Source organism: Eriocheir sinensis, chromosome 13, assembly GCF_024679095.1.
Source record: "Eriocheir sinensis breed Jianghai 21 chromosome 13, ASM2467909v1, whole genome shotgun sequence".
NCBI classification, from domain to species: domain Eukaryota; kingdom Metazoa; phylum Arthropoda; class Malacostraca; order Decapoda; family Varunidae; genus Eriocheir; species Eriocheir sinensis.
Genome location: NC_066521.1, coordinates 11814233 through 11838860, shown reverse-complemented (window position 1 = coordinate 11838860; position 24628 = coordinate 11814233). Strand labels below are relative to the sequence as shown.

General features: G+C 41.2%; 2 protein-coding genes and 1 long non-coding RNA gene across 12 annotated transcripts in view; 1 reads left to right on the top strand and 2 right to left on the bottom strand.

Moving 5' to 3' along the window:
- Nucleotides 1-1158: 1158 nt before the first annotated feature.
- On the bottom strand, nucleotides 1159-16401 carry LOC126997978 (protein flightless-1-like). The gene is made up of 14 exons (XM_050859239.1): nucleotides 16161-16401; nucleotides 13674-13784; nucleotides 13243-13481; nucleotides 12849-13010; nucleotides 11581-11801; nucleotides 10845-11061; nucleotides 9989-10245; nucleotides 9643-9820; nucleotides 8842-9088; nucleotides 7402-7587; nucleotides 4378-5931; nucleotides 4105-4269; nucleotides 3865-3978; nucleotides 1159-1758 (listed from the first exon to the last, which is right to left on the bottom strand). The coding sequence occupies exons 1-14, from the start codon at nucleotides 16224-16226 to the stop codon at nucleotides 1624-1626; spliced, it is 3852 nt and encodes a 1283-aa protein (XP_050715196.1). The 5' UTR covers nucleotides 16227-16401; the 3' UTR covers nucleotides 1159-1623.
- A 227-nt stretch (nucleotides 16402-16628) lies between these two features.
- LOC126997982 (uncharacterized) lies at nucleotides 16629-22568 on the top strand. Its single transcript, XR_007752540.1, has 2 exons — nucleotides 16629-16696; nucleotides 20687-22568. It is a non-coding gene; the product is annotated as an uncharacterized LOC126997982 (long non-coding RNA).
- The window catches only part of LOC126997979 (protein numb-like), a 115858-nt gene continuing 112298 nt past the window's right edge, over nucleotides 21069-24628 (bottom strand). For all 10 annotated transcript variants that reach the window (XM_050859248.1, XM_050859249.1, XM_050859241.1 and 7 more), the window contains one exon: nucleotides 21069-24492. In XM_050859248.1, the coding sequence (XP_050715205.1) occupies nucleotides 24177-24492 (316 nt within the window). In that variant the 3' untranslated portion in view covers nucleotides 21069-24176. The remainder of the gene's footprint in view (nucleotides 24493-24628) is intronic.

The window sequence follows — 24628 nt, the reverse complement described above, 5'->3', positions numbered from 1 at the left end:
AGTCCATTCACTTGAGCTGGATCTCACTCAGCAGTGGCTGGATCCTTACTCAAGTAAGGATACTGCTGATTGCACGTGGGTGGCTGTTAGCAGGCAGGGTGTCTAACGTCTGTGTTGCCTAACATAACCACGTAGGTTCAGAAAATATTCATATATTGCTACTTAGCTCATCAGTTGCAAATGACAATATAGACAAATTTGTTAACATCATTGGACTAAGCAGTGACTGCTCAACTATAACACTAATTTCAAAACTCGATAGGGTAAAAAAATAAAGTAAATATGGTGAGTAAGTCAGTGAATGACAATGTTTATACCACTTTTTACAAATACTTTGTTGTCTCTTTTTATATTGCATTTATCTAAAGTCTGAAAGTACCATTGTATTTAGGAGGGTCTTATGTTCAAGAAGAAACAGTTTATTCTAAAACTGATTCCATAATTAATGCAAATATTAATAAGTGATATAAACATTAAATGTCATTCTCTGTATTCTGGGGGCTTCATGGTGCAGTGGTTAGCACACTCAGCTCACAACCGAGAGCCCGGGTTCGATTCCCGGGCGGAGTGGAAAAATTTGGGCGGCTTTTCCGATACCCTACACCCCTGTCCACCCAGCAGTGAATGGGTACCAGGTATTAATTGGGGGTTGTGTCCCGTCTCCTGTGATCTGTTCCCTTCTCCTATAATTCCTTCCCCTTCTGTCTCTCTCCAGCATATGACCACAGATGTTGCGCCGACTAAACAAAGCTTTCCTACTTTTTCTCTGTATACTACTGACCGTAATTACTTTTTTCCTTTAATCCTATTGAATTTTGAAAATTGTTTTGTGTTTGTACAATCACTACTTAATCTAATGATGTCAACAAATTTACCCATCTTATGGATATGGCAAAGTAAAAAGTATAAATATTTTCTGAACTAGGTTAGTGCGTTGGGTGATGGATATGCCAGACGGCATCATTGCTTACTCGGCTAGGAGCCAAGGATCCAGCTCAAGTGAATGGAGTGTAGTGAGGGCATTATTGGTTTCATAGTGATGGTCGCATCAGTGATGTCGTTGGTGAGGGAGGCAGTAGTTTTAGTAAGGTGACCACAGTCTAACAATCCCATTCACCCAAGTAATATTTGTTGCAAGGATAATACTAAACAGTACACTCGAATTAGAATGTTTATTCACAAATAATAATTCTTTGTAACTGGATAACATTTTTATATAATAAACTTGGGGACACTCAGGTGACCAGCGAGGGAGCTGGTCAACCAAGTAAATGTGTATCAAATACTGGTATTTGTAAAACTTATATCAAAGTCAAATTCAGATCCTTAAATATTCACGAACACTCAATTGGGATTTATGCATAAATATATTTACACGTGATTTTGTGCAAGCAGCATTGATGGCTACCCACACCTTGGAAGTGTGAGAGACACTGAAGAGAAGCAACTATTCACCACCGGGTTGACAAGTTGTATATAATAATTAATCTTTTGGCAAGTGGAGCAATAGTATTGAGAAGTTGCATTCTACTATGGCAAGGATGGCTTGTGCATTTAAAGCCTCCAGTGTCACAACAACGCAGGTGGTGGCTGTCTGTGAGGCACCCCCAGGCACTAACTCCCTTACTCCCGCGTGGTCTTGAACTCTCCCCACCCGTGGAAGCAACGTGTGAACTTCTTGGACTCCTTTCCCTTGAAAGTACACAGCAACTTCCGAGGCAGGTCTGGCTGCTTTACCCTCAAGTTCTGCACATAAACCTGTAAAAAAAAAGATTTTATTACAACTTAGAATCATCAATAATGGCACATAGTGAAGAATGCATTGCATCACCCACTCAAGATGCCAACCTTGAAGGTTTCTCTGGCAGATCTCCCATCCTTAATACCTCATGGTAGGATACATTGTCTTGCTGAAGCAATGAGCTTCGTGAGTATCCCCTTGGCCATACTCACCCCTTGACCTCTTCCACTAGGGCTTGCCTCTTAAAGAAACAACTCCATGAACAGGGTCAACCTCAAGGTATCATGCCAAATGCTCGTATAGCCGGAATTGGTGTTCACAGACAATGTAGGTAATAGTCCTCGTCAGTTTCAGAGCAATTTCTGATCTAACAGTGTTTCTACACAGACACGACCTGAAGATTCAATTGATCAGTTGCCTCATGGGTGAGAAGTGTGTGGTGTGAGCTCTGATTTGAAAATAAGGTTTCTATCACCGGCCACTATTCGGGACCCAATGTGGTGTGGCTGAGAAATTGGACTGGTAACCACTTTATAGCCACTATTACAGTGGCGTCCACAAACAGTGGCTTGTGTGTGGTCTTCTGTACAGATGTGTGCGTTTCATTTCTTTCCATTTTTAGTGGCAGCCATCAGCCACCAGAAAGGTGTTCCGTATGGGGGTAAACGTAGGTGTACACCCATAGCTGGGCGTTATCGCGATACTTTATCGCTGATAACAAAATCGGCCATCCGCTACTTATTTAAATATATATCGGTATCTTTGTTACTTTTATAACCAAACTATCGATAATCGTTACTTTTTTCTGCTTCAGAAAAAAAAAAACATTGTCTCCTCCCTACTGTGCATGCGTGGCCCGGGCACCTGGTGTTGTATGAAAAAACTTTGGGGTATGAAATATCTTCAGTGAAGAGATTTCATACTTAGATCATCATCATTAAAACACTAGGATATTTTTTATATTACTCAAAAATCAAAGAGAAAAATCATTTAACTTTGCCCAAAAAATGATTATTCACTGCCTCAAATTTGATATTCCATATTCGTTTGTGAGCATGCCATGGTATTGAAGGCACCCGGTGTTGTGTTATTTGGTGTCCCATCGTCAAAAACTGGCGCTTTTGTTTACAAACACTTGTCTCTCGTTAACTGCGCATGTTCAGACCAGTAAGCGTATAGCCTTGTACAGTCTCGCAAAGCTTTTTAATACATTAAGAGTTGCTGGAAGGCTGAATCAGACATACAGTACCACCATATCCTCGCTGTTTGTAGAACGACACTCTGTACATATAAATACAACTCGTACAGAGTGTCGTTCTAGAAACAGCGAGGATGGTGGTAGTGGTACTGTATGTCTGATTCAGCCTTCCAGCAACTCTTAATGTATTAAAAAGCTTTGTGAGACTGTACAGGTCTACGCTTGCTGGTCTGAGCATGCGCAGTTCACGACAGACCAGTGTTTGTAGACAAAAGCGCCAGCTTTTGATGGTGGGGACGCCAAATAACACAACGCCGGTTCAGGCGTTTCTAGTATTACCGTCCATATGTATGTGTCAACGTGTGGTTTTCAGGTTTTGTAAGTTTTCTAAAATACAGATAATGATAATTTAAATTCATCTATTTTTTTTTTTTATTTGAAATATCAATATAGTATCGTTTTCGCTTAACGGACTCATCGCCTATATTTGCGTCTCCAATTAACGAATATCGGTTATTATCGATAAGGTTTTCCATTATCAGTTATTGGGAATAAGGTTTTCTTTTATTGTGCCCAGCTATGCGTACACCCCACTGCTGATCATGCCACTGCCAGACCTCATTTCAGGTCCACTTCATCCACCTTCAATGTTCCAAGCTCATTCTCTAAGTGAGGCAGGCAGTCAGTGACTTAGGATGTTCCAGGGGCCCACACACAGTGCCCTCCAGAGGTTAGACCATCACCACACGTGATTTCAACATGAAGAGAATAGTAAATGAGCAACTTAATTCACGTCACAGAGAAAACTGGTAGTCACTTGATGGAAAACTGGCAGTTACTGAACACTATATAAGGATTTGATGCCTCTAATTAACCTGTCCATGGCTGTTGATAGAACCTTCAATCTACAAGAGGTTGGCCTCACCTGGGCAGACTTGAGGGCCAGCTTGATCTCCACATCGGATGCCTTGGAGCCCAGCCACAGGAACACGTGAGCACCATCATCCAAGATCATCGTATCGTCATCAGCCAAGTCATCCTGGATGGAGATGATTTGATTACAGTATGAAAATAAAGTTATGGAAGACTACCTTTTATGTATGAATTGATCAAAGAAGAAAAAAAGCCTGAGGTAGAAGCCAGATAATGGTGACTACAAACAAACCTGACAGAAGTCTGAACATTTTTCAGATACAGCGAAGTATCCTTTTTCATTTGAACATCTGAAGAGCCTTGTGTGACGCATGTACACTGCGTCCTTGTCATAAGCCTTTCGACCTCCAATGCCAATCCAAAAGAAGTTTTCTGGCTCCTCTCCCTCCCTCACAACCTGTGGGAATGAGAATATTATGTGGCAAATTTGTAGTCACGAGCAGGATGGTGTGCTATACAACATACAATTTGTATCATCATTAAGATGGTGTGCCACAAGTCATACCTGGAGGCTGTACTTCTCTGGATCATACATCTCCTGAGCTGTTTCTTCAGCAAGCCTTCCCTCCTCCTCATCACTCTTCTCTCCCAGCCAGACATACACAATGCCACTATCATCATCCTGGCCAAATGGAACCTTGAGGATGTAGCAGAACTCTGAATTTAGGGACACTGCATTGGGAGTGATCTGTATGCAGCGAGTGAAGAGCGGCGAACCATTGGAGCGCATGTGGAACAGCTCTGGCTGGGGCTTCTGGTGCTCCTCTTGTAATGGGTCTAATCGTACCTTTGGTCTTGGTTTGACTGCTCCTTCCTGTGTCTCCTCATCTACTTTGCTTGATGGCTTTTCTAACCGTCTCCTCCCAGTGTGTATAACGAACTTCCTCTTGAAGTGTGCCATGAACTTTACAGCCTCCTGCTGCTGGTGCATTCTGACTACTTCAAGCTTGTCTCCAAACCGTGCTTCAAACTTTTTCTGTAGACTGAAGGTGAAGGTCAGCCAGCCCATGTTGGAAGCTTGTCGTCCCTGCCAGAAGTAAACAACACATTGGAAGTCGTCCTCGGGTTCAGTTTCCTCTTCCTTCTCTTCCTCGGGTGGTTCTCCAGGTACCCAGTAGCGACACAGGAAGACGTAACACTCAGCTGAGTAGAAGTGGCCCAACTCATTTTCTGGTAACTTGACAAACTTTTTACCCTCCAGGACAAAGGCATCCATGGAGTCCAGGTCGTCATTCCACTCATCCATACATTGCTGGGCTTCCTCAAGGGCCATGGGCTGCTGTCTAGGGGTAAACAGGGCACTCAAATCAACCTTGGTCTCCTGTTTGGCTGCCCAGTCCTTTAGGTTTGCTCCAGTCTTCCTCACAGACTCTGCTGTTCTGGTAAAGTCAACATCAATGACGTCAGTCCAGCCACTGAATTTTGCCTTAAAGACCTGTGGCTCTGTCCCTTCCTTCACCAAGGTTGTAACAGCATGCTCTGGCCGAATGATCATTTTCAGCAGTTCTTGAGACAACTTCAAAGCAGCTGCCCTCACAAGCCTGGTGGACTTTCGGCCAATCCAGACAAAGACATCACAGTAACAATCTAAAATGTACACATTCTTTGTTCTCAGCAACTTCTGGGTTAGTTTCCCCTCAGGAACCTCCACCTGAGGCAGCTCCAGGTAGCCCATGCCCAGCCCCACCTGGTACAGCCTGGGGACAACAGGGGTGAAACTTGGGTCAACATGTTCCTCAATCTCCAAGTCCTCCTCCTCGCCCTCCTCCAGGCCTAGAGCCGCCCAGAACTGTGGCCACTCATTGTGTTCCTTGCCCTGCACCAGTGTGTGGATCTCTGCCTGGTTCTTGCGCTCCTCTTTGTTGATCTTCTCTGCACTAAGCCTGCTCTTGGTGGTGACGGTCTTCTTGGCCTTGCTCCCCTGCCAGACGTAGATGACCTTCCCATCGTCCAGCAGGAACACGTGGCGGGGGTCCAGGGAGTCAGCAGTGCACGCGACAGTCTCCAGGTGGATGCCAAGGGTGGTGGGACACATGCGGTACAGGCGGAGAGGGTATTCCTGCAGAAATAAGACACTACTGGTAATACTCTCAAGTTCTATGTCCCAATTTAAATATAATAAATTGCAGACTTACTTTCTAACACTTAAATTGCAATTGGACCATCTAAAATGTCCAAATCCTAATTGTAACACAAGATCTTAAGCAATTACAATGTCCTGTGATTAATATGCAGCTAATATCATGTAAGGGAGTGTAGGAATAGGAAATCATTACAGTAAGGTGAATGATGGAGGACTCAAAACTATATGGCTACAAAATCTAGCAGAACCGCTAAGTGTATGAAAATGGACTTTTGATTCAAAAGAACCTGCAGACAAGGAACAGTGTAAGCAATGAATATATACAATAGGTGTAATATGGTAAAGGTTAGTTGAGAGCATACTCCAAGCAGTGCTTGGCCTCGGTGCTCATCTCACATTAGCCCTTGAGCATGTGGTGTGTAAGAAACCATTACACTGTGACGCAGTGAAAACATGACATTCAGGTTATCACACTTTACCTTCCTCAGATTTCCCAGGTACTCATTTATTGACCATCCTGAATGGGAGTATAAACAGCTTGATGGTCTACGCACCAACTTCCAGGCTGGGATCGAACTAAGGTCCACTGAGTCATAGCCAGATGTGCTCATACTTACACCTTTGTGGTGTGACAAGGGTGATATCCAAAGGTAACTAGTATGGAAAGGGAGGTGTAATAGTATACTGTGGCTCAGGGCCCATACTTAGCTTTATAACACTTCGTCTCAGGTTCATCTTGAGAGCCCAAACCGGCCCTGTGGAGTCCTATATCCTGGGTGTTAATTTGAGACTCGGTGCGAGTAGCTAAAGTTAGTCCTGGGCAGGCATAAGCCCTGGATCTTCGTCTGAGGCATCGACCTTCAAATGTAACCATTGCCCGGTGTTGCCAGACAGCCAGCGTGCCTCATCAAAATCGTTTTACATTCAAACGCTCGCTATAGCCTTACAAAACCCTATTATAATGGATATGATGTACTTCTATTCAATACTTTCACCATTTTAAGGTATTCTTACCCATTAATTTTCATATGAGATAACTGATCTTTTGAGCTAACTCGCCGTTGTTGGCAACTTTATGTTCCCCACTACTTGTGGTGGCTGGAACCCCAGCTAGGGTGAAAACTCGTCAAATGCCTAATTTTTTATAAGTATGGGCCCAGGTCTGCCAAGAAAATGCATGATGAAAGTTTAGAGATAGTGAAATTTAAATAATGTGCAGAGAAATGGGGAGAGTGATACAACTTGAATAGGGAGGTGGGAATAGGGACTTGTAAGAGTGCATGAACAAGGAGAGCTCTGCTTCTATATTATCCCTACTATGGAAGAAAACAGGATGTCAAAGTTTTATAAAGATGAAACAAAATAGAACAAACCTGTCCAACAAAATACATGGTAGAACAGAAGTAGTGAGAATAAAGCAAGCATATAAACAGCAGAATGCCCCACCATTTCCTCAACGGTGAAGAAGCCCGAAGCAGTGCGACCACCCTCTATGTAGGTGATGTCGTGGTGGAAGAGTGCCAGGAACTCATCGGACTCGTCGCCCTGTTCCTCCCGGTGTGTGCGGCCCTGAGCACCCAGGTAGTTCCTCAGGTTGACGGCGTGGATGGCAGAGCACGCCTTCTTGTCCAACTAGATGAGTGGTGGAGAAAAAAAGTTAAAGAATTTGCAAAGATCATTACCCAATTTCTTAAACATTGTATTTTAGTCCGACAAATCTTAAATGACGCCTCTGACGTAGGTAGCTCCCCATACACTGGTGTCATGTCTCCAACTCACCTCCTGAACCGTGCCCCTCACACCCTTCCCTCTCTCTATCCTACTAAGAAAAAAAAAAATAAACAAATAAAGAAAAAATATGAATGATGCTCTATTTATGAGTGAATACAAAGAAATTTGTACAACACTTGGCGGCGTTGTCAGCTCAGGTCAGGGTCATGTTACTTCCAACCCAACACACCACAGTTGCACTGCCTGCCTTAATTATGGCTTTTCTGCCCTATTTTGGTGTGTGTCTGCCATATGGCATAATTCTGATAAAGTATGGGGACTGTAGCTATGGAATGCCAGGACCCTCAAGCATCTTGCATCATCTTGTATATGTAATATGCTGAATAATAATAATACCTAATAATAATTATCATTATTATTATAATAATAATAATAATAATAATAATAATAATAATAATAATTATTATCATTATTATTATAATAATAATAATTATTATTATCATTATTATTATAATGATTAATAATAATAATAATTATTATCATTATAATAATAATAATAATAATAATTATTATCATTATTATAATAATAATTATCATTATTATTATAATAATAGTAATAATTATCATTATTATAATAATAATAATTATTATCATTATTATTATAATAATAATAATAATTATAATCATTATTATGCATTGCCCTACACCATACTCCCCAAATTAGAGTACACTCCCACTTTTCTCACACACACAGAAGGGTGTGAGGAGCATGGTACGCGAGGTCAGATGGAGACGTGGCAATAGTGTATAGGGGGCTGTCTACGTCAGAGACGCCAGTTTTGATGTGTCGGACTATAGTATTTATTAACAGTAATGTGGCTAGTTAGGCTTGTTATTTCCATTTATGAGACAGTTAGAAGTGTTGGGATTTTCACTGAATGCAATTGATGTATTAAAATCTCAGTCCTAAAAAGCTATTTAAAACAATCAACAAAATCAATTAACCATGCCTTGAAAAATGGATCAACAAAGACAAATCAGCCACATTACTGTTCTTAGTAATGACTAATACATTTAAAATATCAAAAGTGTATCGTCCTGAACTATCATTTCTGTGTACTCTATTACCAACCATTGAAGTTCACTATGACTTACTGTTGACTTTTCACCAATCCAGAAGAAAATTTTCCAGTCCAGGTTTTGTGAGTCGTCTAGGGTGGTTTGGAGGACTATGTAACAGTCACCCTCGTAGAACTTTCCAAAGACTGACTCATCAATCTGGATGGGAAGGAAGTTCTCTATCTCCCAAATACTTATTCCAGGTATCTGGCCAACATCAGTGTCAAAGAACTCCTCATAGTTGAGAGGCGGGCGCTCCAGGGCCTCATCCCATCTCTTCTGGCTGGTGGGGGTGAGGGACAGGAACAAATTAAGCTATTAAGATGGGAGGTGATGGATAGGTTAGTAAATGGGCTGAAGGAACATTGGGGAAAGCTGCAGGTAACTATGGGGACATTCATAACTTGGGAAAAATGTTTAGTAAAAACTAAATAATAATAATAATAATAATAAAATAAAAAAATCAAGAACTGGATAATAGGTCAGGGATGGAAATAAATGCACAGAATGAATTATTGATTCAGAAAATGCAGGGGCCAATATAAAAAAATTACAAAACTCCTAAATAAGTTGCACTCACTGAGTAATCTGCTAGTTTTGATTGAATATACACTTAAGGTTCAGTGATCTGCAACTTAACATTATCTGCATAGGAACTGATCCTCAAACCTATCATCGTATCCTCATAAGATGCAGTCAAGTAAGGGTATTTATCTGCATTAATGTGAGATGTTTAAAACTAACTCGAGTTGCATACCTCATGATTAAGCGAGGGATATGATGCACACAACCATCATAAAATCAGCATAATGTTTAGGTGGATATAAAAACACTTACGTCTTGACTTCCTGACTCCTCTCCTCCGTCATTTTGTCTTTCTGTTTCTGCTTCTCCTCATCCTTGGCTATGTCCTTCATCCCTTTGAGAATTTTCTCTTGTTTGTCATCCTGGTCTTTCTGTTCTTTACGGAACTGACGAAGTCTCTTCTTACGAGCGATGGGGTCTTTAGGGGTGCCTGAAAATTAATGAAAATATCTTACTGGGAGCCTGAAAATATCTTGCTAATAAGTAATAACCCATACAATAAATCAACAGCAACTTCCATATATTCCTGAATGTTGGTACACAAGGATCACTGTTAGTGGGTTAATGGGAGCTGCTAAATACTGCTGCCAGTACTTGCCTTGCTGCTGGGCAAGTGTGGCAGCCAGCTGGGCAGCCTGAGCACCAGCATTCCTCAACTGGGCCTGGAGGGAGAAGTCAATGTTGTAGAAGGTCACTCCGGAGCCCTGGGCCATGCCGCGGGGCTTGGGGGGCCACACCATCTCAGGGTTGTCGGCCAGTTCAAGCTGCTCCAGGGTCTCGTTGATGAAGTGGATGGCTTCGGGCAGCGTCACCAGCCGGTTGCTGTTTAGGATTAGCTTCTTGAGGTTGGGGCACCTGTGGAGTACAACACACACCTTCAAGTTCCTATTATTCCCTTGCCTTACCTATTGTGATGATTGCTTGCAGCTTCCTCTATGGGAGGTCTCCAGGTGCTCTGATTTAGACACTACAATCTTTCAAATTACAGCCCTTAACTTGACACAGATATCATCTCACCCTAACAAACATTTTGTTTTCCTTTCTTTTTCCTGATTATAGTCCCAAGTCATTACAATTTAATGTTTGCTACAGGGAACAAGAACTTTTTTGTGTAACGAATCTCGACATTAACTATTCATCATTCATTCATTCATATCTCCGACATCCTGCTCCCTCACAGGAACTTCCCTCTAGGGGGTGGCTGTGGCAGAAGTGTCTCCATCTCTCAATGTTCTGGCACTCCCTCTCAGCACACTCAATCCTGCTACCTCTAACTCTCGTTCAAAAACTTGCTCACTCTATTGATCCACTTCACAGGTGGTCTTCCACTGACACCCCCTCCCTCAATTCTATTTTATTATGACATTAACTAAGATTGCACTAACCACTACACTACCAGCCTGTTATAATTTTCATCAGATTCAATAAAATTTAGTAAAAGATCAGAGGCATACCTGCAAAGCCCTTCAGGAATCATCTCCAAGCGGTTGTGTGCAGCAGAGAAGACCTCCAGACCCACAATTTTGCCGATTCCTGATGGTATTCCTTCAAAGTCCAGCTGATTCTCATTTACCATCAGGCGACGTAGACTCTCCAGCTTGCAGATTTGTGAGGGCAATGACGTGAGCTTGTTGCGGCACATGTTTAGTACCTCAAGCTTGGGCCATTTCTCTATAATCATGGTTGGTTGAGCATCAAAACTCCCTTCTTTCAGTAGCTTGGGTTATGGATACTACTTTGAAAATCGTAAAGATATGGTGGATTGCACACAACAACCATACCCCCAGTACAAAAATGTTAGGCCTCTAGCTCTGAGAATAGCCCTGGTATGGTTGAATAATACATGTACTGTCCACAACACTGAATATGCTCCCACATTGACAATGGATGTCACTTGTCTCCTCACAATATTATTTCAAAATTTACTTTTATTGCATATATTCCATAAATGGAACACAATCTACTAAAATCTCTCCATTATGTTTTGATAGACATTCCTGACTACCTAGTAAGCCTTTTCTATTGCCAATTTTTGACTGGCCTCACATCTAGGACAAATTCTTGTTTTAAAAGCCTCTATACACCCTGTCACTGCCAAAAGTTTCTGACATCAGACACTTAATGCACTAAACACAAGACATCCACAAAGATAATAAGATACTTAGGACATCTCAACAACAGTTAGCTTACCAATGTCTGGACCAATTTCTGTGATTTCATTGTCTGACATGTTCAGCCGCTTCAGATTACAGAGGGTGAAAAAACACTCAGGAATCTTCTGGAGGTTGTTGTGCGAGAGGTCCACGTCGGCTAGGCAGGTTAGTCCCTCGAGGCTGGATGGCAGGTTGGAGGGTGAGCGCTGGGTGGCCCGCATGTGGAGGGTCTGTAGGGCCACAAGGGACGGCAGCTGTCTGTGGGGACAGAAATAAAATTATATGAGAACTAGAGCTGGAAAATATGAATCCATTGAAAACAAAACACAAAATAAAGTGTTTGTCGAGGAAAAGCAATGGAATGACAGGCAGAGTGAGGGACTATACTGCTGTTGAATCTAGCATATTTGAACTAACTTGAGGTCCGAAATAGTTACGGTGAGTTCTATGACAATGGACAATGTAAATAGACCTGAACTTGAGGGGAAGTAAGTATTTTAATACATGTACATAGCTAAAATATGGGAAAGAATTTAAGATGCTGACAAGCCAAAACTCAGTACAGACCTACCAAGTCAAAATGGCTAAGGGAATTTTCAGCATAATACAGTGATTACAGAGTTGGACTGGGGAGACACAGGAGGGAGACTAACAGTAACGTCACACTAGCCACTGATAACCCTTTTTAAGACAGTTGAACCATGGCTGGATGCAAAGTCTAGGAAAACCTCACCCGAATTTGCCCAATTCACTCATCCCTGGCAGCCCAGGACAGCTTGGAGCATTTTCTATGGGTGAAGCATGGTTGGGCAGCAGAAGGTATTAGTTATTAAAGTCTTCACAACAAAAAAATATCGGTTACAAATAAAAGGAAAGGATACTGTAGCTTAGATATATGAAATAATGATCATATATGAGGAAATCTATGATCATGGACTGCACACTAATAAATATGATGAGATCCACACATTTAGACTTGGAATTTGTGATAGCTAAGCAAATATTAGTGTGGTGGCAGGAAGAATGGGGCAAGTCTTCCACTGAGTACTCATAAGAGCTTACTCCTTGCTCTAAACATGTCAACCCACCCTCCTAGCACTTATTTTGACACTTACAGTGGGATCTGATCCAGAATGGGCAGACAGTTCTTTCTGCAGTGCGGCTACTTCCCCTGAGTGGTCAAGGGAGGGGTGGGTAATACTGGCCAGTGTCGGGCTATCAGTGACTAACTTTGGTTTGAGGCAGACTGTGCATTACAGAAAGGGTGTGATTCTTAACAGGGACAAACTGGGCATAGAAACTGACCTGAAGTGAAAGTGCGTGAGTGGGTTGTTGTTGAGGATAAGGGTCTGTAGGTGGACCAGCCGGCGTATCTGTGGAGGGAAGGTCTCCAGGCAGTTGTCACCTGCGTTGAGGTACAACAAGTCTGTGCAATTGACAAACACCTGTGCTGGGATCTCCTCAATACTGGAACAAGAAACACTGATCATCTCTCTTACCAAACTGCTTTCTCTCGTCACTCCAAAGTCACTGATTCTGACACATTGCACTTAGTGCCTTTAATCCATCACTACAAAAGATCACTACCAAGAAATGATTACATGAGTTTCTCCATGCTAAATGTCATGAAATAACTTATAAATATAAGCTAAAACTAATGCCCAAAAATGTTTTTTATTTTGAAAACCACAATACTTACAAGTTATTGGAAAGGTTGAGCACCAAGAGTGACTTTGCTTCTTCCAGACCTTCAGGGATTTCATTGAGTTGGTTCTGGGAGAAGTCCAGCATGGTGAGGTCATCCATCTCGAATAGGTCACGAGGAACCCCAGATTTTGTTATCTTGTTGCGGCGGACATTGAGGGAGCGCAGACAGGGCAGGGTGGTGACGGCCCCGTACAGCTTCTCCAAGTTGTTGTTCTTCAGCGACAGGTGCTCCTGAGGAGTGGTGGTCAGTTAGTAAAGGCAGTCACAAACTATGTTAAAACATCTTCCATATCATGAAAAATCATTCAGATCTGATAAGTAAATGACACATCGACCCCAGACGTAGAATCCAAAAGCTAATGTAATTCAGCTTAAAAAAATAAACTACTGGCACTAGTAAACACACAAAGACACACTACTAACCAGCTTCTGAAGGTTGCATATTTCTTCTGGTATGGTATCTATCCCGGTGTTGTTTGCCTGGAGCCACCGCAGACTTGACATGTCCTTGATGCTCTGTGGGATCCCTGTGGCCTGTAAAGCATGATGTTGGTGGTAACTTAGACAGCAACAACAAATGTGTCTTTAAAATGAAACCTGTTTTCAATAAAATGATTGGCTCTTTCCTGTTCAATGACAACTCTCCTGTAAATTTTCTGATCCCTTTAGCAACCATCATTTATTTGTACAAATTTTGAAATTTAATGAATTAAGCTCTATTATAAAATTAAAATGAATCATGAATCTGTTTATGTTAAATAATGTGTAGGGCAATCTGTGTATGATTTCATCCTTTAGAAAAGTTGCATCATTATTTATACAACATAAAAGCAGCAGTTGATGCTAAAAGGGCTTGAGTATGGAATCAGTGAATACATTAGTTTGGGATAAACAAAAAGGAGAGTAGGTGAGGAATTCAAAGAGTTGTGATGGTGTGCTTGTGGAAATGAATAAGGAGATGAAGGAGGTATGGAAAAGGCATTTTAATCTGTGATGAATAAGTCCTGGAGGAATTGCAGGATTTACTATTAAAGGTAGGTACTCTCAGGAGCTGCCATACACAGGCCATCTTGCCTCTCATAGTCTCCCTATATCGTTGTGTATTCTTGTGTAGGAGTGAAAATTAACATAGGACAATTTCCCCAGGGAGATGTGGGTAAGGGCCCCAGGGAGATGTGGGTAAGGGTGAGATAAAAAGTCAATAAAGAAGTAGGCAAGACCCTGACAATGGTGACATAAAAGCAGAATAGCATAAAAAATGATGTAGTTATGGATAATGTAGTAAACCATGCAAGCATGATGTGGTGCCAAAAGGCCAGAGAACAGCCAACACTTTCCTATTAAATAGTTTAAAAAGCTCTATCAAAAAAAAGTGTTAAACAGGTGTTCTAATAGATAAATAGGCACTCCATAACTTGACAGATAGTAACTGCCACTGAAGTAGTAATGTAATGCCGTAACAATGAGAGAAGACACAGTGAATGAGCTAGACTTAACAACTACCTCCCATACACTCCACCAAGTGATGAAAAAGATTGTGGGTCAGTGTAAACCTTGATACCTCTTCTGCCTGCTGCCCTAAAGAGTTAGGTTTCCGACCCTGCCAAATGAAATGAAGGGAATGAGCATTTTCTCTACTACAAATTATTTCCTTTACCTATGGCTGATCTATTCTTAACATGAACACAGACTAACGACAATATTCTTTCCTCACACTAGAATGTTCAGAGGTATTAGCCTGAATCCTTCCACTATGGGTCATTTCCTTCACCTGTGACTTACTAGGTACTGTTAACATGAACACAGACAATTTACAATATCCTGTCCTCCCTCTAGAATGTTCAGGGTGCCCGAAGAGTTAACTGGTGTCCGACTTTGACAAATGGAACAAAGGTATGAACAGCCCCTCCATTACAGGTTGTTTCCTTTACCTATGACTTATCTACTCTTAACATGGACACAGACAAAAGTAATTACAGTCTCCTCATTCTAGAATGTTCCCAGGGATATTACTCTGACTCCCTCCCTCCCTTCCCATGAATCCCTCCACTATGGATTGTTTCCTATACTTGCAACTTATCTACTCTTAACATGGACACAGACAAACTAATTACAATATTCTCTCCCCACTCTAGAATGTTCAGAGAGGTATTACCCTGACTCCCTCCCCCTCAATCCTCCACTACAGGTTGTTTCCTTTACCTACGACTTATCTAATGTTAATGTGAAGATAGTTAGAGCTGTTACATTATATTCCTGCCCTCCTCCTAGCATGTTGAGATAATATCCTAAATCTCTCCCTCCCCTCCCATGAATCCCTCCACTACGGGTTATTTCCTTCACCTATAACTTATCTACTCTAAACATGGACACATAGACCAATTACAACTGGACAATTTACCGTTTCACCCAACCAACGATTTTCTGACGTGGTTCATGTTTTTCTGGTGATAGATGTAGTGAATTGCACGATTTTGTACCTCATTTCCATTGCAAATGTCTACTACAGGTTATTTCCTTCACCTACAACTTATCTACTCTTAACTTGGACACAGACAGATTAATTACGACATTCTTCACTGTAACATGTTAAGGAAGGTAAATATCCTAAATTTCTCCATCTCTCCCTCCCTTCCACTACAGGTTATTTCCTTCACCTACAACTTATCTACTGTTAACATGGACACAGACAGACCACTCAGAACATTCTTTCTTCACTATAACATGTCAAAAAAGGTAAATATCCTCAATCCACCCCCGCTATCACGCCCCCCCACCGGCCTGTCAGTGGTGGGGGTGCCCGCTGGCCCTGCCCTAATTTCAGAGCCTCGTTCCCCGCGCCCCCACCTGGCCGCCACACCTGCCCGGGACACACAAGGAAGACATATACTTAAAAGAATGATTCCTTACCTTGAAGTCATTCTTGGTGAGGTCTATGCCCCGCACGAAGGGCAAAACTGTGCCTCCCGCCGCCATGGTCGCGCTTCGCCCGGATGATGTTTTCCTCGCCAGCTGGTTGCAGTGTTGCCAAGTGAGGCGGAACTTCACGTCACTATCTCATTATTTTGACGTTTTGGAGCATTATGAACCCATGAATTTGTATGATATTAGGTTTATATAAGTGTAAAAATATAATGTATAGCTTTTGTCCACACAAGGTACTCCAAAGCTAAATTCAAGAAGAGGAAAAGACAAATGTGGGTCATCTTCACATCAGTATTGCATTATTTTGACGTTTTCCAGCATTACAAAGCCATGAATTTGTGTTATATTGAATTTGTACACGTGTAGAAATATTATATCTAACTCGCATCCACATTAAGCGCCCCAAAGATAAATTTTCAAGAGAGGAAAAATGATTACAGTGGCACTCGTGTGGTTGCCTCCTGTTCACGTTAGCACACCCAGGATATTTCGTCACTGTTCTTCCCACCTGGCCCCTCGAGGTACGCCATGGGCCACAAAACACCTGTAAATAGGGGAATGGACGTTTTATTGGCCCCTCGTCACGGATACGTCCCTAACACTCTAACTGAGAAGTGTCAAATTCGCTGCTTGAGATAAGAGGCTCCTGAGATGCCCGCTAGGAATTATCGCCCTCAAATACCTTTCAAGTACCTTACATTTCTAAAGATAGGGATGACTAATATCCGAGTACCGTTGCTTTTTTTGTATGAGCATCCCGTGTGTCCCACTGCAATAAAGTTATGGAAAACGCAGAATATATTACCATTACAAATAAATCTCTTCATATAACGAGACTTGGTAGCTATATATATCTCACTAACAATCATAATTATCCAACGATCATCCCTTTCTTCGCCAGATTTTCCCAAGGTTATAAACTGATATGAAGACAATCTCAGTCAGTTATTATCATGGGCCTTGCATAACCAATTCCTTCCCCTCTTTATGTTTGACTGAAATTCTAGTCTATTCATTAACCTGTATCTGTACTTAATCTCCACAGAGGCCAAACACCCTGTATCCTCCCTTTCTATCAACCTTTCTTTCTCTTCTTTCATTAACCTAGCTTGCGATGGTTAAGATTATTTATTTCAATATTAGCCGCTTGATGAATAAAGCAGAGTAAAGTAAGTATAGTGAAGAAGAAAGGAGAGAAAATTAAAGTCATGTAAGGTAAAAGAAAAGGAGAGGAAATAAAAATAAAGAAAAGAAAAGGAAATGAATGGAAAGCAAAGTAAGGTAAAGGAAAGCAAAGTAAGGTAAAGGAGAGAAAAGTAAAGTATAGTAAGTAACAGAAAGGAAAGCAAAATAATGTAAGGTAAAGGAGAGAAAAGTAAAGTAAAGCAAAGTAAGGTAAAGGAAAGGAAAGCAAAGTAAAGTAAGGTAAAGGAGAGAAAAGGAAAGAAAAGTAAAGTAAGTAACAGAAAGGAAAGCAAAGTAATGTAAGGTAAAGGAGAGAAAAGTAAAGGAAAGCAAAGTAAGGTAAAGGATGGGAAAAGAAAGGAAAGCAAAGAAAGGTAATGGAGAGGTAAGGAAAGGAAAGCAAAGTAAGGTAACAGAGGGGAAAAGAAAGGAAATCAAAATAAGGTAACGGAGGGGAAAAGAAAGGAAAGCAAAGTAAGGTAAAGGAGAGGTAAGGAAAGGAAAGCAAAGTAAGGTAATGGAGGGGAAAAGAAAGGAAAGCAAAGTAAGGTAAAGGAGAGGTAAGGAAAGGAAAGCAAAGTAAGGTAATGGAGGGGAAAAGAAAGGAAAGCAAAGTAAGGTAACGGAGGGGAAAAGAAAGGAAAGCAAAGTAAGGTAACGGAGGGGAAAAGAAAGGAAAGCAAAGTAAGGTAACGGAGGGGAAAAGAAAGGAAAGCAAAGTAAGGTAACGGAGGGGAAAAGAAAGGAAAGCAAAGTAAGGTAAAGGAGAGGTAAGGAAAGGAAAGCAAATTAAGTAAGGGAATGGAGGGGAAAAGAAAGGAAAGGAAAGAAGAGGAAAGTAAAGCAAAGAAAAGCAAAGTAAGGGAAAGGAGAGGTAAGGAAAGAGAAGCAAAGTAAGGTAAAGGAGGGGAAAGGAAAGAAAAGTAAAGTAAGGGAAAGAAAAGTAAAGTAAGGGAAAGGAAAGCAAAGTAAGGGAAAGAAGAGAAAAGGAAGGAAAGGAAAGGAAAGAAGAGGAAAGTAGGGTAAAAGAGAGGAAAGGAAAGAAAAGTAAAGTAAGGGAAAGGAAAGCAAAGTAAGGGAAAGGAGAGAAAAGGAAGGAAAGGAAAGGAAAGGAAAGAAGAGGAAAGTAGGGTAAAAGCGAGGAAAGGAAAGAAAAGCAAAGTAAGGGAAAGGAGAGAAAAGTAAGGAAAGGAAAGGAAAGTAAGGTAAAGGAAATTCAGGGAAAACTAGTCACACTTCAGCAGGCCTCTCCCTCTTCCACTCCTCTCTCTTGTAACCCTTTATTAACCATCAATGGGCCAATTAACCCACAACCCGCCTCCAACGGTCCTTCACTTCCATAAAAAATAGCAGAGGGTGTTGTTTGCCATTGTAACCTTCTTGCAAATCAATGGAGTCTACATTAAAATAGAGAAAAAAGCAGGGTAATGCGATTTAGCTCTTCACTCCTATTAAACATAACGAAATGTGTGGAATTTGTTGTATAATCTCATTTCACAAAGTTATCAGCCACAGGATATTCACCCCAACCCCGGTATATTTCCACATTCTTACGTAATCTATAATTCCACTCATACTTTCCTAAGTCAATTAACACCATTTTTCACATTCACCTAACTCAGTATTTCATTCACTACTTTTATCTTTTCATTTACCACCTGTTTCCACACCCACATCATCCCATTAACTTCTTTCCTATTTCAATTTACCACCAGCTAGTCTTCTTTTTTGCCTCCTAGGTCTGCCCCAATCTTAACCTTTCACCTATGATGTCTACACTACCACTCTTTTATCCAACGCTTGGAAATACCTTGAGCGCTTATCACAATCCTTATACGTCAGAATTCTTACTTTCTCGAGTCATTTTCTTATCTGCCAGTCTCTCCTTTCTTTCATCTCAAAAGCTGGTATTCATTCCTCTGCTCATTCTGTATGCTGATCTGCAACACTTCTAAACTATAAAAAAAGAAAATAGTTGGTCTGGAAGCCCTGCCCCATCTCTCCATATTTGACTCCTAACTCCAAGCTCCTTTTATTCAGCCAATCAGCTCCCACAGCCACAGAAGAAGGGGCTGGGCTTCTGGACCAATGATTAGTGTAATAAAGCGACTTTTTTTATAGTGTCAATAATAGACTGTATTGGCTATACAGGCAGCGCCACACGTGGCCACTCAGTGAACTGTCAAAGCAGTACTTTCCATAGAACTCAAGTTATGTACTAGTGTGTATCTGAGGCTGCCTCCAGGATACAAGGCTTTGGTGCCGCCACCACTCCAAGCCAACAACTGCACACACTTTACTCCTACCCGATTTCCTGACTCTACTATTTGACATGGAGAAAAACTGAAATCAGGTAGGAGTGAAGTGTGTGCAATCAACGGCTTAGGGCGACGGGGCATCATGGCCGTGTATCCCTGAGACAGCCTCAGACGCACTCTAGTCTATGAACTCTATGGAAAATTCAGATTGGAGTTGAGTAGCCACATGTGGCACTGCCTGCATAGCCAATATGGTCCATTAGACCCACTTACTAATTTATACATGAAATAATGTTCCCACTGTTTGTCTAAGATTTTATAACACAGATCGAGGTAGTGCACTGGGCCTTCAACTTCTTGTAGGATAACCTTTTTGAAGGATTTTTCTTGTACTTCCCATTTGCCTTCCTGGTAAAGTGACAGACAATATATTTTTTTCTTAATATAAACTGCAATTTCAGTATTTTAAGTACATAAACTATAGGAAATACAAAAACCTTCATTTAACCAATGGAACAACTTGTCACCCTTACATCAATAATTATAAGTTGGTCTTGCAAGCTGTAATTGAGAGCTTTTGATGTTCCTTGACTCTTCGTTCATACTGCTTGCTCCATGACCCTTCAGCCATTTTCAATTAATGTTTAACCCGGTAGCTGCGGGGAACATGTTTCTTAAAGGCGAATTAATGAGAAAAATCATCACTCACACAAATCATTATATATCAACGCATTTGTGATCAGCTTATGCATCCTCTATTTGGGGGGGTTTACTCGCATGTCAAGGCACAAATTTGGCTCGTCGCTGGTACGCGGTAAAGCCACAAATTTGGCCCGTCGCTGCTACCGGGTTAATAACCCTTCCTAGGTTATCGCAAGTAAGTCACTCCCTTACCTATAAATCTCATTACTTTTTATTTCATATTCATCTCTCTATTTAGTAAACCCTAAGTGTTATTCTCTCGCCAATTCACAAAGTTACTTTGCTCTCTGAGCCTTAATCCTAAATATCACATCACTTTAGCAGTCTTCCACTGTCTTAATTTGTTATCTTCCCCATTACCAACAGCTCCTCTGTGGTGCAGTGGTTAGTGTGCCTACTTACCAATCTGTGGGCCTGGGCAGTCAGGATGCAGCTCACCCAACTGCTCATCCTCCCTTTAGGGAAGGTGAACTTTAGCAATCCTGGACTTCACACTGCCTTGTGTCCTAGGGTAGTGGGTTCTCACCACTGGCTCAAAGAGCCAATGCAACAGGGATGAGCACTACAGCTTCTCGCAGCTATAAGGTATGCACCCAAAGTCACCTTTATCGACCTATTACCATGTTTTGATTTAATGCCATTTAGTCACTGTTTCCAGGATGATGGATGTTATCAATACATTACAAAACTACTCTTCATATACAAATTTTTGGTTGTAAGAAGCACACATGGATTTTAAATGACACCATTTTCATCAACAGAATATATATATATGTATATTTAGTGGACATGACTACCCCTTAAAGTCTACTGTACATCGTTTAATAGGAATTCACCATAAGACTGACAGGGCGCAGGACCCCACCATCACCACAAGCACATCACAATCACAGCTTCAAGCAATTCCCACCCTCCCTTCCGAGGCACAAGGAAATCCACTGTTACCTTTTGCTTGTCTCACTCCTCTATGAACTGCTAGTGGAAACTGTGCTTGGTTACATTTTATTGTGCAAGAAGAAACAAGAGGTCACTATACACATCCAGTACAGGAGTAACACCCCTCACGGTATTCACAAGACATTGAACAGTGGGCCAAGACGAGGCTCCCTCTGCTGGTACAGATAAACACTCGAGGGTAGCTACGTTTTGTTATTCAGAGAAACTCCTTGTCACCACCGCTATCTCCCTGTATCATATATGTACATTGCGTGAGAAAATAAACTTCTTGAGAACTTTTTACAAAAAGTTGGCAAAAATAAAATTATGGATTTAACAAATTTAGTCGGTGATGCCTCACAGAGCTTTTGATTATTCTGAATACTTTCAACGTGCCATAGTGAATTTCTTACCATCTGAGCTTATATAAGGTTAATCTATAGTGCTGACAAGTCATAGCAAGTTGAGGCATCAAATGAAGTAAGATGAAGGCAAATATTAAACAATGGACACTCAATCTCATACAATATTTTCTTAGTAAACCACATACCAAACACTTGTTTGTACAGAATGCCAAGTAAGCCTGTAATTTGCATAATGTCAACTATGTCTTTCCTTGCATGGCACTCATAAAAGGTAATCAAGAATATAACAATGGTAGGTCCTGGTCTTGTCTCTTTGCCCTGAAAGAAATGGCTCGACTCATGAGGGTTTATCACAGAAAGTATAAGGAATGTATCAATCAGGAGGTGGTGGTGAAAACACGACCTTTTACAATGACTGACCTCGGTGCAAAAGGATATGGCAAGTCAGCTAGGATGATGGTGTATGCACAAAATCATAAAATATCTACATCCAAACTAACAAAGGATGCAGGAAGAAACATAACCAAGAGTGTGCACTGAAGCAGTACCACCTCACGACAGGGACTTGCTTCCTCCTCTCCTGGGTACTGACAACGAAGGAGCCTAACAACACATCTGTACTTGCTACACCTTTGAGCATTGTGCATGACATAGGACGCCTGTCAAAGAAGGACGAGTGCAGAAGCAGCAGTGCTACGACTACACTGATCAGTGCTACAAAAAACTGGGGGGCTAGGTAGCAGATCCTAAGTCACCTGCATAAGCAATTGTGCAATGGTACAAGAGTGCAGGAGGATAACAGTGACAGGGACACAGAGAGATGAGATACAGTAAAAACAACATGAATGTGGTGATGCTAGAAATAATGTACAGAAATAGAGGAAGAAACAGTGGCAATATTCATCCACCGTTGTCTGAGACAACACCCATGAGGTCCACACACAGTATGATATGATATGAGTTTATGGAATTCATGGTGAAGTCTGCTTGTTATGAAATAGCAATAAACAGTCACCTCCTTTGAATGTTCACTTCAGTGAGGGAACTCCTGGACAATCACCAGGACAGAGGAGTGGAAAGTTACTCATTATTTAACAAAATATATATAAAAACTTACAAGTGATGTCAGTTCTCATAATTGATGCAAATTCCTCTTTTGCTGAATAAAACTACTTTTTTACAGTCAAACACAGACTCATTACTAAGCAGAACCTCCATCCTTTTAAAATTAGGTAACTTAATAAAAAAAACATGACTGGGTATTTACAAGTGTATAAACAATATATTCATTTTCCCAATATACATATTGAGGTGGACCAGTACCCTTGTAGCATTAAATAAGTTAAAATGAGAAAACTCCTGAACCTTTCCGTTTACTGCAGGTCTCGTGAGGTGGCAACAATTATTTATGAAGTGCAACAAAGGCCTCGTTCTGAGACGTGCTGTCGTCCAGCAACAACTGTTTCGTCAGATGGCTGAGTGCTAATCTATGAGGTATTGTTAATTATCGGCTTGTATTGCACTGGTTGGGATGCACAGTAGAAAGGAGGGAAGGACCAAGGGGGAGGCCTGGCCAGGCAATAGATATAGGCAGGAGAATATTTTCATAGACATGGCAGTAAAAACCATCAAACTGACACCAAACATAGAAAACATACAACTACAGCCATTTTGAATTTTCCTGCAGCACTGGCGGCCCCGGGTCACGGAAACATACTCATCATTGAATAGTACTGAAAATACTGGTTATTGTAAAAAAATCGTACTCATCATTATCATCACCCCTCATAAGAACACCTTATCTATAACTAACCATGCTTTCATTACCAATATGGTATGACAAATATATATATATGTGTATATATATATTTCATGTATATATAAATCTATGTATATGTATTTACAAATACAACATACATCTCTATTGCAGTACACATTCAGCAGTGAAACAATCTGTGCAAATTTGACTTCATTAACATGAACAAACTCTCATTTATGCAATCTTGCAAAAATAAATACTCCATGACACCTCTGAAAGCAAAAGCGATTCTGCTTCATACAATGACTTTGCTCATCACTTGTGTATTCCATGAGCTAAAATGTCAGTGTTTTCCTCAAATAAATATAAAAAGAAAAAATATACAAAATGATAAAATACTAACGGAAACTCGAATAAAATGATAATAAGTACATAAGACTTGGAACTCATGCATTTAGTCGTAACAGTAGTGGAATGTCTCTCAGCAGCCAGCCTGGGTGTCTCCCCGCCTGCACAGCTTGGCCACTGCTCAGGAGCAGGCCCATCTCTAGCTTACAACAGCCCATTAACAACCAGGAAATCTGAGCAAATAACAATCACTGAACTAAATCAAGCAATTCAGGGTCTGCCAAAGTAATGCACATGTTAAGATGCAGTGACTGACTGACTCTTTTTGAAGCAGACAACCTTGCAGATAAAGTCGTGGTATCTGAATGTAACAACAACTAGAACAACAATCATAATGCCTTGGCGATGTATAATCTTCAGAGAAACAATGTCAGTAGCCTACTGCAATTTACATTTGTACCTCAAAAGCCTTGGTGACGGTGTTTGGAAGGAAAGGATTGTTGGGATTGATGTTTCTTGTTGCCAGAGCCGCCCACTCAGCTTCAAAAGGATCAGATCCCGTCGGGCCTGCTGGGGGCACAGTGCCAGGCCCTCCAGTGCCATTAGAGTTGGTCCAGGAGGAGCCAATCGTGTTTCTACTGTTGCCCATGTAGGTTGGTGTGACCCCTAGGGAGACAGACCTCAGCTGGGCCATGGGTGGAGGGTTGTGGCGCGGTGGGGCAGCGGCCGTGGTGGCGTTGGCAGCAGTGACTGTCGACTGAGGACTGATGAAGAGAAATTTATATTAATAACAAGTTATCACTCAGTATATTATCACATGGCCAAAGTGAAAAAACTATTTCCAATTGTAACATAGATATTGTAAAATCACCACTTCCAGTCTTATCAATGTAACAGCTG